A 17,067-nucleotide genomic window follows, 5' to 3' on the forward strand; every position below is an offset into this window, starting at 1 on the left:
ACTGGAAAACATGCCTCAGACCTAGGAGTTATTAAATTCTACTTACACATCTGGACCCAAGTCAAGTGGTTTATTTTTCCCCACTCTTTGATCATTCTTGCAAATTAGTTGTTTAATATCACCATGTTTTCTAACAGTTTGTTGGCTCCCATGAAAAGAAGAAACCAAACATTTAGGATTTATTTCTATAAAGTATTGAGCACATAATACAGATGACTATAGAAATCCTTCCATTGCATTTATATTAGCAAAATAAAATGTTTGTACAAAATGATGAAATAAATAGCTATTTTACCTCCGCTAAAGTAATCAGAAGAGGATCAAATGGAAGTGTTTCTGGAAGATGTTCCCATTGTAACTTGTGCTTTACAGACCCATGAACCAACCTAACAGAAAACCAGTAGTGCAGTAAATAAATAGTTGTAATTATAATTTGAAAATATGCTCTCAAGATAAGAAAATTACATTTTAAGGTAAGTGATTGGATATTTCTGAAATAGATTCCTTCACACTACACGAGAATAGCAACACAGTAAACAATAATATAGCAAACGATGGCAGATAAAGACCAGTTAGCTCATCCAGTCTGCCCAGTTAAAAAAAAACAAAACACATACATACATATATGCACTCTTACCTCAGCTTCGCCTCACCATTTATTAAATACTTTTATCTCAATGATGGGCCCTTGAGTTAGTCTTTCAGGGATTAATTTTCAAAACTATCCACAGAAATGCAAAGTTTGTGGGTAATATTTACCCACAGAAACACATACTTTTGCTTTGAAAACTGCCTAAGAAAAAAGTACCTGCAGAGAATTGCACCTCCTTTTTTTAAGGCATAATTTGACCAAAATTTTGCTTGTAGTTTTCTCCCCCAACCTAATTCTACCCTTGGAATGCCTCCACTACCATTCAGGTATACATTGATAAGTTGTGTAGTCAGATGCGTACTTTTACTCGCATGCAAGGAGGGCAATTTTCAGACAACCAATTTCCATGGGTATAACTCCTTTCACCCACAAAAATTGCTCTGACAATTTGACAAATTTGCTAAGACAGCAATTTTCAAAAGACAATCATCTTTGTGAGTGGCTATTTACACAAGTAAAGCAAGTTTGCTTACCATAAACTGTGTTCTCCATATACAGCAGGACGAATTAGCAACAATATGTGGGTAATGTTATCCAGCAACACTGAACGGATGTCTCTCTTTTAGCTAGTAGAACATTTGCTCTGCTGAGCATGTGTGAGAATTCTTGCTTGGGCATTGCCTTGTGATCCTCCTCAGTAAATTTTTACAGCCAATTCTAGCTAGGTAGTTGACTCTCCAGGGAGACAGGCAGGCATTTAGCCTGGCTAATTCATGCTGATGTCCATGGAGAACCCATTTATGGTAAGCAAAACTGCTTTCTTCATCGACTAGTAGGACTGATCTAGCTATGATAAGTGGGCAGTCCCAAGCTGAGGGTTGCAATGGAGCATTTACTGAATAAGCAATCTGGACCGCACCATGGAGAGTGGGCTACTGGATGAAAGGCTAAGAAACTGCTTGTCCAAATTTACTGTCACTCAAAGATAGTCCAGACAGTATCTATTGATGACCATCTTGCAGCTCTTCAGATGTCTTCAAGTGGTATAGCTCACAGATGAGCCAATTATGTAGCCAGGACTCTAATTTGATGAACCTTGATAGTGTCTATAATATGTAGCCTGTGAGCGTTTAGCAGTATGTGATGCAGTCTGCTAGCCAGTTGGACAATGTACATTTGGCTACTGCTATGCTCACTCTGTTGGGATCATAAGAGACGAATAGTTGAGAAGCCTGAGGCGGCAGAATAGTTCTCTTGAGGTTCTCTTCTACGCCAAAAAAATACACAGCTTCCTATACGACCCAAAAACTCTATTCTCATATGTTGCCACACTCACCACCCCCATTCCTCCTATCATCCCGGAATAAGAAGCACAAAACAAATCCACCGAGCTGGCAGTCTTCTTCGACAACAAAATAAAAAATCTACTTATCCTGCTAACATCTCCTAACCCCACTCCCAACCCCAGTCTTAACTCCCAGCCTCCACCTGACCAAAACCACACCCCATCGACACACAAACGGTCTCTAGAATCTTTTGATACTACATCATCCCTGGAAATAGAATCTATCATCAAGAAAATGAAGCCTTCTTCGCACCCGATAGACCAAATCCCGACCAAACTCCTCCTCACAATTCCTAACATCATCGCCAAACCTTTGGCCGACATCATAAATTGTTCACTCACTAACGGAACAGTCCCAGACGCTTTAAAAACGGCCTCGCTGAAACCTTTACTAAAAAAACCCACCTTGGACCTATCTAACCCCACAAATTTTCGCCCTATCGCTAACCTATCATTCATAGCCAAGCTAATGGAAAAACTGGTCAATACTAGACTAACAGACTACCTTGAATTCCACGACATTCTTTATCCATTGCAATTCGGTTTTCGGAAACGCAGAAATACAGAAGCTCTCCTACTCTCATTAACTGACAACATTCTGTTGGGTCTCGACAAAGGTCAGTCATTCTTACTAGCTCTGCTAGACATCTCGGCTGCGTTCGACACAGTCAACCACACAATCCTTATCAACCGCATGATGGAAATAGGCATCTCAGGTGTTGCACTCCTCTGGTTAAAATCCTTTCTAAGCGATAGATACTATAAAGTAAAAATAATCAAAGAGTCTCACACCCTGTAGCTGCCAAACAAGGAGTTCCCCAGGGTTCCTCGCTCTTGCCGACCCTATTCAAAATATATCTTCTCCCCCTATGCCAACTCCTCAATAATCTCAGCCTCACATACTTCATCTATGCAGACGACGTGCAAATCCTAATCCCCATCAAGGAACCCATCACCGACACTCTAAACTACTGGAACAGTTGCCTCCACGCCATCAACCTCCTTCTCTCACGTCTCTGCCTCGTTCTCAATACATCCAAGACCGAATTTCTAGTCATTTCTCCTAATGACAATAACCCACTAGCCTTCAATACCAATACACCTCTAGTAAACCAAGTGAGAGACCTTGGAGCCTTCCTAGACTCCAGAATGAACTTTAAAAAATTCATCAACACCACCACCAAAGAAGGCTTTTACAAACTACAAATATTAAAACAGTTAAGACCTCTCCTACACTTCCACGACTACCGTTCGGTCCTTCAAGCCATCATATTCTCAAAGATTGATTATTGTAATGCGCTGTTGCTTGGTCTCCCGGCCTCTTCTACCAAACCTCTTCAAATGCTGCAAAACGCTGCAGCCAGGATCCTCACTAACTCCCGCCGCATGGAGCACATCACCCCGATTCTTAAAATACTTCACTGGCTACCCATTCGCTACAGAATTCTCTTCAAGACACTTACTATTATCCACAAAACATTATTTCAGGAATCCTCACTCCAACTTTCCATACCCCTCAAACCACACTCCTCTACAAGACCCACCAGATCTGCATATAAAGACTCCCTCCAGGTTCCCCCCAAAAAATCCGTTCTTCACAACACGATTGAAAAACGAGCACTATCAATTGCTGGTCCACATCACTGGAACTCTCTCCCGCCAGATCTCCGCCAGGAACATAGCCATATAACTTTCAGAAAAAAAATTAAAAACTTGGCTGTTCACCCAAGCATACCCTTGAAGAAACCTTAGGGTCACCCACACAGTCAAATACCCCACGATTGCGTCCCTTTCCGGAACTCAAAGGAACTGTATTTCGGCTAACTGCTCTCTCATAAAACTTGCTTAATCATAATACACTATGTAAATTTGTAGATATTCTTACCATGTAAGCACTTGCTCCTACTTACATGCCCTGCTCTTCCAGTTAGAAATTGTTTTAACCTATCCTTTTTCCAACAGCCAAGTTCCACTTTCCCTGTTATAATGTAACTTTTTGCTTTCATTGTTTAACTGGTTATTGTAAACCGGTACGATAAGACCTGGTTCTTGAGCATCGGTATATTAAAAGAATTTAAATAAATAAATAAATAAATAGTAAGCCAAGACCCTTTTACAATCCAACACATAAAGGGCTCTCTCGCCTTCATGTGCATGTGGCCTTGGGAAGAACGTAGATAACATGCTGGCTTGCTTAATATGGGTGGTGCAAAGCACGACCCTATTGTGGAAGAATTGTCAATAAAGCAGATAATTAACTAAAGCCTGAAACTCACAGACTTCTGGCTGATGTTATTGCTACTAGGATTATTACTTTCCATGTTAGAAACCTGAGAGAAGCAAACTCCAATAGTTCATATGGCAACTTCATCAGTTGTTCCAAAACCATGTTTAAATCCCAGGGAACAGGCATTTTAACAACTGGAGGTTTAGTATGCCATAAGTCTTTCATGAATTTGGATACTAATAGATGAGATGAAATTGGTTTACCCTCAATTTGAGCAAGGTAAGCCACTATGGCATTGAGATGTACTCTCACTGATGAGGTGCTGAGACCTGAAGCAGAAAAAATGAGCAAATAGTTCTGTAACTCTTTGGGTTCGCATGTGTATGGATCCAAGGTATGTGTTGACATCATGTGGAGAACCTTCTCCATTTAAAACTGTAGGCTCTTCTAGTTGATGGTTTTCTGGCAGATACTAGAACATCCTCAACTTCCTTGGGTAAAAACAATTTGGCAACTATTGAGCACTCAACATCCAAGCCATCAAGTTGAGGGAGGGAAGGTTCAGATGAACCAGACAACCCTCCTCTTGAGTTAATAAGTTTGGGTCCGATCCAAAAGTGATCAGAAGACTGCTTGACAGCTCTACCAGATACATGAACCAAACTTGTCTGGGCCATGTTGGAGCTATGGGAACCAGACAAGCCAGGTCTTTGAGCATTTTCTGCACTGTTTTAGTTATCAGTGGTAACAGTGGAAAAGCGTACATGAGATCTGCATTCAAATCGAGCAGAAAAGTATCATGAGTGGATCTGAAGAATGGAGCAAACCATTCCCAATTTTCAGCTTTGCTCTAATGAAAACAGGTCAATTGCTGAAAGTTCACATTGACTGAACAGTCTGTTCACTGTTAATTGCTCTACTGACTATATGGGAGATCAAAAACTCTGCTGAGGTGATCCGCCATGATGCCAATGCCTGGAAGATAGATCGTTTTGAGGACGGCATGATGTCTGCATGTCCACTCCCATATCTGTATTGCTTCTTGGCAAAGAGTCCATGACCATGTGTCCTTGTTTGTTCACATGGAACATGGCTACTTGGTTGCCATTTGAATGAGAATTCTCTTTCCTTAGAGGGGGTGAGTAAAAATTACAAGAGCATTGATTTGATATTGCCTTTCTATGAACCATGTTCCTTCAGTTTGAAAGGGCCCTGTGTGGATGCCCTCAAGCTGTTGTGGAAGCATCCGTTGCTAAGGTACATTGATGAGAACATAGACAGAGGGGCAATTCTTCCTGAAGGATGTAGGACTGTAGCCACCAGTGTAGATCCCATTTAATTTCTTGTGAAATTCTCACTTCGGTTGTCAGGGGTTATAGGTAGATATCTCATGTTTTACCACTGAATCACAAAATGAATATTAGCCATAGTGTACAAGTTCCAAACGCTGTCATAGCAAGAGCAAGAATTTACCCAGGTGAACTTTAAAACAGCACTGTCTCAGTGGAAAACAAGAGACCTTGCCCTGACACACTGAAGGATACCTTATCAAGATGTGCCTGCTTGCATGTTCCTGTGTCAATAGGAGCAAAGCAGAGAGACAACAACTTCAGCCCATAAGCAGGAGTCATAGATGAGCCAAGGCGAGTCCAAAGGTCAGAAAGACCCCCCAACGAGAGGGGAGGCAGTCTGAGACAGAGAAAAACCACTCTGGCACACAGCTTGGCCTACAGATGTAACATAAGAACATAAGAAAATGCCATACTGGGTCAGACCAAGGGTCCATCAAGCCAGGCATCCTGTTTCCAACAGTGGCCAATCCAGGCCATAAGAACCTGGCAAGTACCCAAAAACGAAGCCTATTCCATGTTACCATTGCTAATGGCAGTGGCTATTCTCTAAGTGAACTTAATAGCAGGTAATGGACTTCTCCTCCAATAATTTTTAAGCAATCCTTAGTAGGGAGATGCACGTCCACCATCTGCTGGAGATGGAGAATACTGGCGGACTGATGTTTGTGCATGGGTATATATTTATTTATTTAACATTTTTATATACCGCAATTCATGTAGCAGAGTTACATATACTGCAACATCAGTTTTGCTCCTTCTCCCATCTGCTGGTAGAGGTGCATAATCCACTGGTTCTGGATTCACCTGTCCATATGCTAAGAAAGCATAGTAAATTAGGGCCTTGGAAGCATTCTAACCTAGCTAACCTTTTTCAAAATAAGTTTAAGTGCTCTTGGAAGTCCAGAGAATGCTATTAATGAAGGACTAAATAACTATTAGAAAACAGAAAGGGTTGCAGAAATCATCTTTTTAATATATTTTTTTTTAAATCATCATTTCTCTAAGGAGCTGGCTGCATTCTAACAAAACATATGTTCACAATGCATTTTCTTAGCTGTACAATAGCTATCAAAAATTACAACGGCATAACACTAAATCAAAAGCATAATGAACTCATTTTAGGAGGAGTAAGATATAGGGAAAGAAAAGCTAATCTAGCAATTCTGAGCCGCTTTTCATATTTGGGATTGGGGAAAAGAACTCATTCTTGCAGAACTGGTCACAGATACAATGGGTATTTGCCTTCCCCTGGATAACTATGTTTGGCTTCCATTGACCTCCTTTTTCATTTTTACTATAATCTTGTTTCAGCCTAACAAGCTATGCAGCAAAACCCAAAACTCATGTGAAAAGATGTTAATCTTGTGATATCCAATTACCTGCATGGAATGCCTCCTTTGGAGTATATGGCTGCAAATGCAGAAGGGGCTTTAGGGTGATCTCCAAACTAAAAATACATAAATAAAATAAGCTAGCATTAAACATATAAAACATCCATGAAGAGAGAAAATTATCCCAGTTTCTTTCTTGAATTGTCTAATAAGATAAGACTGGAGGAAAGGGAGTTAAATAACATAACATTAAAAATAGTGGTCATTTTCTTCCTAACAATCAAAATACAGTATCATGAAAAACAAGAATAAGTCATTAGTACTAATGCAGTTAACAGATTAGTCAAAAAGCCTGTCAATGCATAAATCCAGCTTAATCCTTCCATAAGAACAGCAAACAGTTCATTTCTGTCCTTATCTTGAAAAATGTTTAAGGGGCAATTTTGTAACAGTGCGCTTATGTTAGACAGAAAATATGTGCAAAAAGATACACCAATTTTTTAAAGCAGACTTAAATGCAGCCTGAAAAAAATTTAGAAACTAACCAAGAATGTACATTTTTACTGTTATTTTTTTTTTTTTTTTAACTGTTCCATCATACTGAAATTTAAATTTATTTTTTAGTTGTAATTTTTGAAGTTCTAGACAGAGGCAGTTCAGCAATAAGCAATGGAAAAAATATACAGAATTTGTACATGTGTCTCCCCACAAATGTGGCTGTTTTGTGAGCTCCAAATTTCTAAAAATGTTTCTAGATCAAACAAGTCAACATAATACCATTTGGAAACCACATAGTATCACCAAATGTTCACATTCATCTCAAAGTACTAAGATCATCTCCATTGGCAAATCAAAAGCAATAAAATTCAATATTTCTGCATTTTTTTAAAATAGAAAAATGCTGCATCTAATTAACAATGCCCTCTCATTATCAAGAGTATCAAGTTGTCACTCGTGACAGCCAATTCAAGCCAAAAAAAAAAAAAAGGCATACTTGCTAACAGATTTAACTTTCAAGGAAAAGCCCCTCAAAAAAAAGAACAAAACAACTCTGAAAGCCAGTTAGCTTATATTATTTTGAAATGACCTAAAGATTAAATTGTCTGCAACTTGCAGAAGGGAAAATCTTCCCCAAACATAAAACTGAGGAAGCAAAAACTTTTGCAAAGAGTACTGCGAGGTATTTGCCTGTCCACGATGCTTTTTGCACAAGCCACCTCTATCCTGAAGGCCTTTTGCTTTATTCTTGTCTGAAAGTACATGTGATTCTTAACTCCTCTTTGCCAATTATACAATAGGCTATTTTAGTCCAAAAGATATAGAAATTATTCAGCTTACATCAAATTAGTAACTTGCACAAGTGGTTTAGATGTTGAAAACAGAAGCATAATCTATAAATCTTCTTATGTTTGTCCAGCAGAAAATGAGAGGTCAATATTTAAAGCCATTTAGTCGAATAACTCGCAAGTTATCCATCTAAATGGCAAGTTTTTTAATATTGAGCCATTGATCCGGCTAGATTTTAGGTAGATAAGTCATTATCCAGCTAAAATCTAAATGGATATAGAAAAAAAAAAAAAAGGTCTGGGGGAGCGTCTAAGGTTGTCGAATTTCAATTGCATCCAGCTAAGTTAGTCAGCTAACTTAAGACCTGCTTCAGAGCAGTTCTAAAGAAATCTGGCCTTGTGTGGCCAGATAATTTACTATATAATTGGAGATATTCAAAAGAAAACAGATTGTGGCACTGTTTAAAAAAAAAAACAAACAAACTTTCCCTCCCCTACATGCATCCCCCACCCCCCAAAATGTCCAAATAAATAATGTTCTGTGCTGCACAGGTCGAGTCTTCACCCTTCCAGGTTCTCTTCAAATACATACATTGGGCTGTCCCCACCTGCAGTCCCTAAGTGCTGCACCATCCCCCTCCCCCCACATCAATCCTGATACCTTACAAACCCCTGCTAGAAGCCAGCAATGGAAGTGCCAGGAGCAAGTATGTACCTCACCTTCCAGCAGGGGAGGTAGAGTATTGGTGCCACTTAACCAGATATCTTTGGAAGATAACCAGGTTAAGTAGAAAGTTATTCGGCCACTCAAGGCTAGATAACTAAAAACTGAAATGCATATTTTCAAACATGTAGCCAGAAAACTTCAGGTAAGTATATTCAAGCAGGACATTTATCCTGCTGAATATCTAGGACAAGTTATTTGGCTAACTTGAGCTGGATAACTTCTCCACTTGCTGGCTTATTGAATATACCTCCTGGAAAGTTCTCCACATATTTAGAGAGTGACCAGACACAGACAAGTAGGACATAAGGTCAGTTCCAGAAAAATGGAAAAATTACTTACCTAATAATTTTGTTTTCCTTAGTGTAGACAGATGGACTCAGGACCAATGGGTATGGTGTACTCCTGCTAGCAGTTGGAGACGGATCAGATTTCAATCTGAAGTCAGCCCCTAGTACATTTACCCCTGCAGGAAGTGCAGTATTCTCCTCGAAAAGCATTGTGGATATATGGGACTGACTGGTTAACTTAATAATTTGATTAACTTGAATAACTTCATAACTTGGTTAAACTTTAAAACTTGATTAACTTGAACTGGTTGATTGACTATAGCTGGAGACCGCCAGTGTACTCAACCGGAAAGCGTAGACACCCGGCAGGGTGGATGCCCTAGGTAAATGAAAACGTGGCTTACCCTTGAATCATTTGAAGGACCATGCGTAACGGCAGCCAAGGGTGGGATGCTGAGTCCATCTGTCTACACTAAGGAAAACGAAATTATCAGGTAAGTAATTTCTCCATTTCCTAGCGTGTAGCAGATGGACTCAGGACCAATGGGATGTATAAAAGCTACTCCCGAACCGGGTGGGAGGCTACCCATGACCCACTTAATTGTCCTTGCAAATGCCATGTCCTCCCGAGCCTGAACATCCAGACGGTAGAATCTGGAGAAGGTATGGATGGAGGACCATGTCGCCGCCCTGCAGATCTCGGCAGGCGACAGCATTCTAGTTTCTGCCCAGGATACTGCCTGGGCTCTGGTAGAATGGGCCTTGACCTGCAGAGGTGGTGGCTTGCCAGCTTCTACGTAGGCCGCCTTGATGACTTCCTTGATCCAGCGGGCAATGGTTGCTCACGAGATCACTTCCCCTTGTCTCCTTCTGCTGTGAAGGACGAAAAGGTGGTCCATTTTTCGTACGGGTTTGGACATTTCCAGGTATCTAGATAGGAGTCTGCCGATGTTGAGGTGGCGTAGACTACGGGTTTCTTCCAAATTCTTCAAGCCATCCGTCGCTGGTAGCAATATGGTCTGGTTAAGGTGGAAGTGTGAGACTACTTTGGGGAGGAAGGAGGGAACTGTGCGTAGTTGGATGGCTCCCGGGGTGAGCCTGAGGAATGGCTCATGGCAGGACAGTGCTTGTAGTTCCGAGATGTGTGGGGGGGGGGGGGGGGGGGGGGGGGCTGAACAAACTGCCAGCAAGAACACCGTCTTTAAGGTTAACAGGCGGAGGGACAGTCCTCGGAGGGGTCTGAAGGCGGTTCCCGCTAGGAAATCCAAAACGAGATTGAGATTCCACAGAGGTACCGGCCACTTTAGTGGTGGACGAATGTGTTTGACTCCTTTCAGGAAGCGTGACACGTCCAGGTGAGAGGCTATGCTGTCGCCCTCGCTCTTGGAGCCGTAGCATGACAATGCGGCCACCTGTACCTTGATGGAGTTGAGGGACAGTCCCTTCTGTAGTCTGTTCTGTAAGAATTCCAGGATCACGGGAACTTTAAATGAGCGTGGCTTGATATTGTGGTCTTCGCACCAGGCTTCAAATACTCTCCAACTCCTTATGTACATTAACGATGTGGAGAACTTGCGTCCTCGGAGGAGGGTGTCGATTACAGCCCCCGAGTATCCGCTCTCTCTCAGGCGGGCCCTCTCAATGGCCAGACCGTAAGAGAGAATTGAGCTGGGTCCTCGTGGAGGATCGGACCTTGTTGTAGCAGGTCCCTGTGTGGAGGCAGGGGTAGAGGGTTCCCTGCCAGCAGTTTTCTCATATCTGCGTACCAGGGTCTTCTTGGTCAATCTGGAGCCACCAGAAGAACTAGCCCCCTGTGAAGTTCTATCTTGTGAATGATTACGCCCAATAGGGGCCATGGCGGGAAGGTGTATAGTAGGGTCCCCGGTGGCCAGGTCTGTACCAGGGCATCGATCCCTTGGGACTGCGGTTCCTGCCTGCGGCTTAAGTATCTGGACACTTGGGCGTTGGATCTGTTTGCCAGAAGGTCCATGTCCGGTGATCCCCACCGATTCACTATCATTTGGAAGGCTGCGGACGACAGCCTCCATTCTCCTGGGTCTAGACTTTCCCTGCTGAGGAAGTCTGCCGTGATGATGTCTTTCCCGGCGATGTGGACGGCGCAGATCTCCTGAAGATTTGCTTCGGCTCACGCCATCAGGGGGTCTATTTCTAGGGACACTTGTTGGCTTCTGGTTCCCCACCTGTCGGTTGATGTAGGCCACTGTTGTGGCGTTGTCCGACATTACTCTGACCGCTTTGTCTCGAAGTCTGTGAGCGAACCGCAGACAGGCTAGTCTGACTGCCCGTGCTTCTAGGCGATTGATGTCCATCCAGCCTCTTCTGCGTTCCACTGCCCTTGGGCGGTTAACTCCTCGCAGTGTGCTCCCCATCCTCATAGACTGGCATCTGTGGTGAGTAGGGTCCAGGTTGGAGAGGATAGTCTTGATCCCCGGCTCATGTGGTTGGCCTGCAGCCACCACCGTAGCTGGTTCCGGACTCTGCCCGGGAGTGACAGACGTACGGTGTAGTTCTGGGACCGTGGGCTCCACCGTGATAGACGTGAGCGCTGTAGGGGCCTCATGTGGGCTCGCGCCCATGGCACAACTTCCAGTGTGGATGCCATCAGGCCGAGGACTTGCAAGTAATCCCATGCTGTGGGATGAGGATCGTTCAGCAAGGTATGTAGCCAGTTCCACAGTTTTAATCTCCTTGTGGGGATCAGGTTGACCTTGTCTTCTTTGGTGTCGAATCGGACTCCTAGGTATTCCAGCAACTGTGAGGGCTGTAGGAAACTTGTTTGTGTTGACCACCCATCCTAGGCTCTCCAGTAGAGTTATGACTCTGCTGGTTGCTTGGTGGCTTTCCTCCGGTGACTTTGCCCTGATCAGCCAATCATCTAGGTAAGGGTGGACGAGGATTCCTTCCTTCCTCAGTATTGCCGCCACCACTACTATTACCTTGGTGAACGTCCGGGGTGCTGTGGCTAACCCGAAAGGTAGTGCCTGGTTCAGGACTTTGAAGCGTAGGTACCGCTGGTGTTCCTGATGAATTGGGATGTGTAGGTAGGCCTTCGAAAGATCCAGGGATGTGAGAAACTCTCCTGGTTGTATCGCCCTTATTACGAATCACAGGGTTTCCATGCGGAAGCGGGGAATCCTCAGGTGGTGGTTGACCAACTTGAGGTCCAGGATGGGCCTGAATGTTCCCTCTTTCTTGGGGACGATAACATAAATGGAATAATGTCCAGTATTTATTTCTTGTGGAGGCACTGGGGTTATGGCCTCGAGGGCCAGTAGTCTGGACAGTGTAGCTTCCACTGCTGCCCTCCTGAAGAGGTCGTGGCAGGGGGACTCCACGAACTTGTTTGGAGGGGTACATAGAAAATCCAGGTGGTACCCCTCCCGAATGATGGCTAGGACCCACTTGTCCGAAGTTATCTGCGGTAGAATAGGGCTAGTCTGCCTCCTATGGCTTCTTCCCTTGGACGGGTTGGCTGAATCTCATTGTGGGGTGCGGCTGGGGCCTGTACCTGAGCTGGTACCCCTCTTGTTGTGCTTGTTCCGAAAGGACTGGTTCCTTCTCGTAGGGATTGAAGCGCTGTGAACTTCTGCCCCTGGAGGACCTGGGGAAGAGTCGCTGGTTTCTCTTCGTTTTATCCTCCGGCAGGCGCGGCACTGGGGACTCACCCCATTTGTCAGCTAATTTCTCTAGTTCGCTGCCAAACAGGAGGGATCCTTTGAAGGACATCCTTGTGAGGCGCGTTTTGGAAGATGCGTCGGCCGACCAGCTTCGGAACCAGAGTTGCCTTCTGGCCGCCACCGCAGATGACACTCCTCTGGCCGCTGTACACACTAGGTCAGAGGCAGCGTCCGCGAGGAATGATATTGCTGGTTCCATGTCCTCTCCCGGGGTGTTGTTCCTGGTTTGGGTTAAGCAGGCACGTGTCACCACTGTGCAGCAGGCCGCAGTTTGTAGAGACATAGCGGCTACGTCAAATGACTGTTTGAGGATGGATTCCAGACGCCGTCATGTGCATCCTCCCTCTACCTTGTGCTCCTCCCTCTACTGGGATAGTGGTGCGCTTAGAGACCACGCAGACCATGGCATCAACTCTTGGGCATGCAAGAAGATCTTTGGTCGCCGGGTCCAGGGGGTGCATGGCTGCCAAAGCTCGTCCCCCTTTGAATGTGAACTCCGGAGCATTCCATTCCAGGTCAATCAGCTGTTGTGCCACTTGTAACAGAGGGAAATGGCGAGAGGTCTGATGAAGACCTTCCAGCACGGGGTTCAGTTTAGGTTCCCCCGAAGTACCTGGGCCGGGATAGCGAGCTCCGTCAGACATTGGGTGACCAGGTCGGGAGCTCGTCCTTTGTGAAGAAGTGTCTCATGGTTCGGTGAGGCTCTGTCCCCGGGGGGAGCTCCCCCTCTTCTAGGGGCTCAGCTTCCTCTTCAGAGATGTCCGTGTCCCCATAGGTGGGGCTTCTGGGTAGTGGAAGCCTGTGCCTAGGTCTTGAAGGGCCTGGGTCCTGAGGGTCCTCTGGTGGAGCATGTGGCTGACCAGCCGGAGGTTCCGTTTGCATTTGAACCAAGGAGTGAATCCCCTTGAAGAACTCCACCCATGAGATCGAGGCTGAATCCAAGCTGAGGGGTGCTGGTTTCCTGGGGGTCCCCGTCTGTGGGGAGGTCCCACTGGGATCTGCTAGATCTGGGGTACCCCCTGAGGAGCTAGTACTCGGCCCTGAAGTGGATCTCCCAGGGCCTCCTCACACTGCGTGCACAGGGCGTCGGCCTCCTCGCTTTGTGCGGCTCTGATGTGGCATGCTGGGCAGAGGCCTTGAGCTTTTATCCCTGTTTCTGGTGGTGCCATGCTGTCGGCGCATAAACTCTTATGCGCTCTGGTGCGTTTAAGATGAGCGTGTGAGTTGTGGGTGCAGTTGTGCGTCCAGCCATAGATATAGGCACAGCTCTGTGCGTGCAACTTATGCGCACAATTGTTTTGTGCGCCTAACTTGGTTTTGTTCGCTCAGGCCGAACAGCGAAGCGAATCTGGCCAAGATGGCGACGGCGAGGGTCTCCATGTGGGTAGACCCTTGGAAATAACTGGGGCCTGGCCCTGCTAGGGCAGATCAACCTGGTGGCACTGGTCCCAGCCGGTGGGCCTGTGCTTCTCCTCGATCCTCGGAGACCGGATTCAAGCAGAAGATTTCTACCTTACCTTGTCTTCGGCGCTTCCCTGTTTCGTCCCGGGCGGTCTCCGGCTGCGGGGGAGAGGGCAAATACCTTCACCGCCACACTAGAGGGTGCACCCGCTGCCTCTCAGCCGTGCCCGAGGATCGGGGGCTAGGTCCTTGCCGCGATTCGGCCGCCGGACCGAGGCTTACCTCCAAGGGACCACGGAAATCACCTTGGGAATCTCAACTGGGGGAGGGACCAGAAGGTATCACCGCAGGAGAGCGGGGCTCGTCTTCAGGTAGGTTTCTCCTTTAAGATTTGGTTTTCTTCTTTGAATTTGGTTCTAACGCTGTGAGAGCGTGCAGATAGTCCCTAACTGCTATGGAGACGGAAAATACTGAAGAGCTGCACTTCCTGCAGGGGTATATGTACTAGGGGCTGACGTCAGATTGAAATCTGATCCGTCTCCAACTGCTAGCAGGAGTACACTATACCCACTGGTCCTGAGTCCATCTGCTACACGCTAGGAAATCCTTTAAAAAAAAAAAAAAAAAAGTATCATCAATAAACAAGTATTCATTAAACACCTGGAAAATTCCAGTGAAAGGACAATCAACTGGAAAAATTCAGTGGATTATGAACATTAGCACCTGAAAACAATTACAGCAACCTTGGCTGCTACCATTTGAACCAGACAGTTCAATAAATTTGAAACATGAAACAAAGAATGAAGAATTTATCCCTCACCTGGAAGCAAGTTGTGTCTCTAAGAGGCTATTAATTTAATTTTCATGACTATGATGTATTTTGTAGCCATTTTACTATTGCAGTTGGCTGTCATTTTATACAATATCTAAGTCATTTAATACATGTAACTCTGCAGAAGACACATGGTAAGAAAATAGCAATAAATCAGAAACCATCTGCTGCCAACAAGAGAAGAATCCCTGGGGTTAAAACACCTCATGTGCTATGAACAGAAAATACTTATATAAAATGTTTACCACTTCGGGACAGAGGAAAAAAAACCGAGAGAGCGAGATTACCCCAGCCCATTCTGCAGATTTCCTTTCAGCTTAGTGGGAGTTTAGTACTTCATATAACAAGATTTTACCTACAAAAGGTACTTCCCAAACCTAAAAATTCTAAATCCATACATCAGAAGGGTTAATTTAGGATTTTCCATTGTAAAAGCTCTTTATATGGCATAAAATTGTATCTGGATTGGGCTCTTGTGTGTCTCTCAATAAAACCAAAGTAGCATGCCAGTAATGAGTGCTCTCCAGAGAAAGCAAGAAAATCTGCCACACAAGTGGATGATGTCATCCAACAGTGCCAACATGAAACATTTTCTAGACAGCTCTGGGAAGGCTTTTTTCCTGGCATATGTGAGACTTCCCACCCAGTTACCATTATTTGGGGACCTCTCCGCTCTATATATTTAAACAAGCCTACCCCTAATTCCCCTATCACACCCACATCTCTCACCTCGCACTCCCCTCTTGCTAGCCCTGTACAATGCGTTGACTAGTTTAAATGAAAGTAGAATATAATTTGAGTATTGGATGTATGTGTTTGAGAAGTTTGAAAGTTGTAGTTTTTTTGAATAAACGAGGATTATGAGGTGTGTATTTCTTTTGCATTGGTTGTTTTATTGGGAGCGAGGTTATTTTATTTTGATTTTGGAGTTTATTTGTTGCATCCATGCTTATTAATGTGTAAGTATGCCTTTGACAGATCCAGAGAAGCAAGAAATTCACCTTCCAATACAGCAACAAGAACAGACTAGACAGTCTCCATCCTGAAACAGGAAATGTGAAGGTTGTTGTTTACCCCTTTAAATCAAGAATCCAAATGTAAGAGCCATCTTTCTGTGGAACTTCAAAATAGTTGGACTAGCCATGCTAGATCTCGAACTTCTAGAGAAATTAGAACCACTGTCCTTAACAGCTGTTACCCTTTTGAAGTCAGAAGTGCAAGGAGAAACTATAAAGGTATCGGGACTGAAGCAGCTTAGCCATGCTGAATAACCTTCAATATCACTGGCCAAAGTTATGTGGCTCCATTCCTGGTAGAACTGCTACAGGCAACATCAGAAAGTGAACCACTGATTTCACTGGGAAGCTCTATTGGTCTTGGAAGAGATTATAGTGTTCGGTCTTGACTTCCTCAAGCCACAAAAGAACTGGTTCCTGTCATTAAATTGAAGGGATTGCTTGCCTGACATATCTCCTAGTATCATGATGCTTGGCCAATAAAAGGCACAACCATTATCTTCTGAGAGCCTATTAGGCTTGGGAACTCTCAAATCCTTTACCAATTGAGCTAAGTCCTCACCAAAGAGAAGTTTTCCATTAAAAGGAAGTTTGCACAGGTGAATCGTCAAAGAATCCACTGCCTAATGCCTGAGCTACAAGAGTCTCCTAGTAGAAACATACGAGGTAGCCGAGCTAGATGAAATCCTGATAAGATCATAGAGGGCATCTGCAATGAAGGCTGCAGCTGACTGCAGACAGGCAGCCTTGTCCCCACTGTAAAGTTGGGGACAAGGCTCAAGCCACCATGCCACAACAAATTGCTAACTGTACTGACAATGCAGAAATAAAACATGTGTTTAAGAGATATCTTAAGTCTCCTATCCTGAGAATTCTTAAGAGAAATGTCACCTTCTACAGGAATAGTTGTTGTCCTGGTAAGCACTGAAACCAACACAGCCACCTTGAGCATCAAGAACAAGCACGGTGATGG

The 17,067-nt window shown here is 44.4% G+C and overlaps 1 protein-coding gene across 2 annotated transcripts in view; it reads right to left on the minus strand.

Moving 5' to 3' along the window:
• The window catches only part of PACRGL (parkin coregulated like), an 80,284-nt gene that overhangs the window by 43,162 nt on the left and 20,055 nt on the right, over positions 1-17,067 (minus strand). For both annotated transcript variants that reach the window (XM_029590334.1, XM_029590325.1), the window contains exons 3-4: positions 6,896-6,963; positions 296-386 (exon numbers count right to left, since the gene is read on the minus strand). In XM_029590334.1, the coding sequence (XP_029446194.1) occupies positions 296-386; positions 6,896-6,963 (159 nt within the window). The remainder of the gene's footprint in view (positions 1-295; positions 387-6,895; positions 6,964-17,067) is intronic.

Source organism: Rhinatrema bivittatum, chromosome 1 (genome assembly GCF_901001135.1).
Source record: "Rhinatrema bivittatum chromosome 1, aRhiBiv1.1, whole genome shotgun sequence".
Taxonomy (NCBI): Eukaryota; Metazoa; Chordata; class Amphibia; order Gymnophiona; family Rhinatrematidae; genus Rhinatrema; species Rhinatrema bivittatum.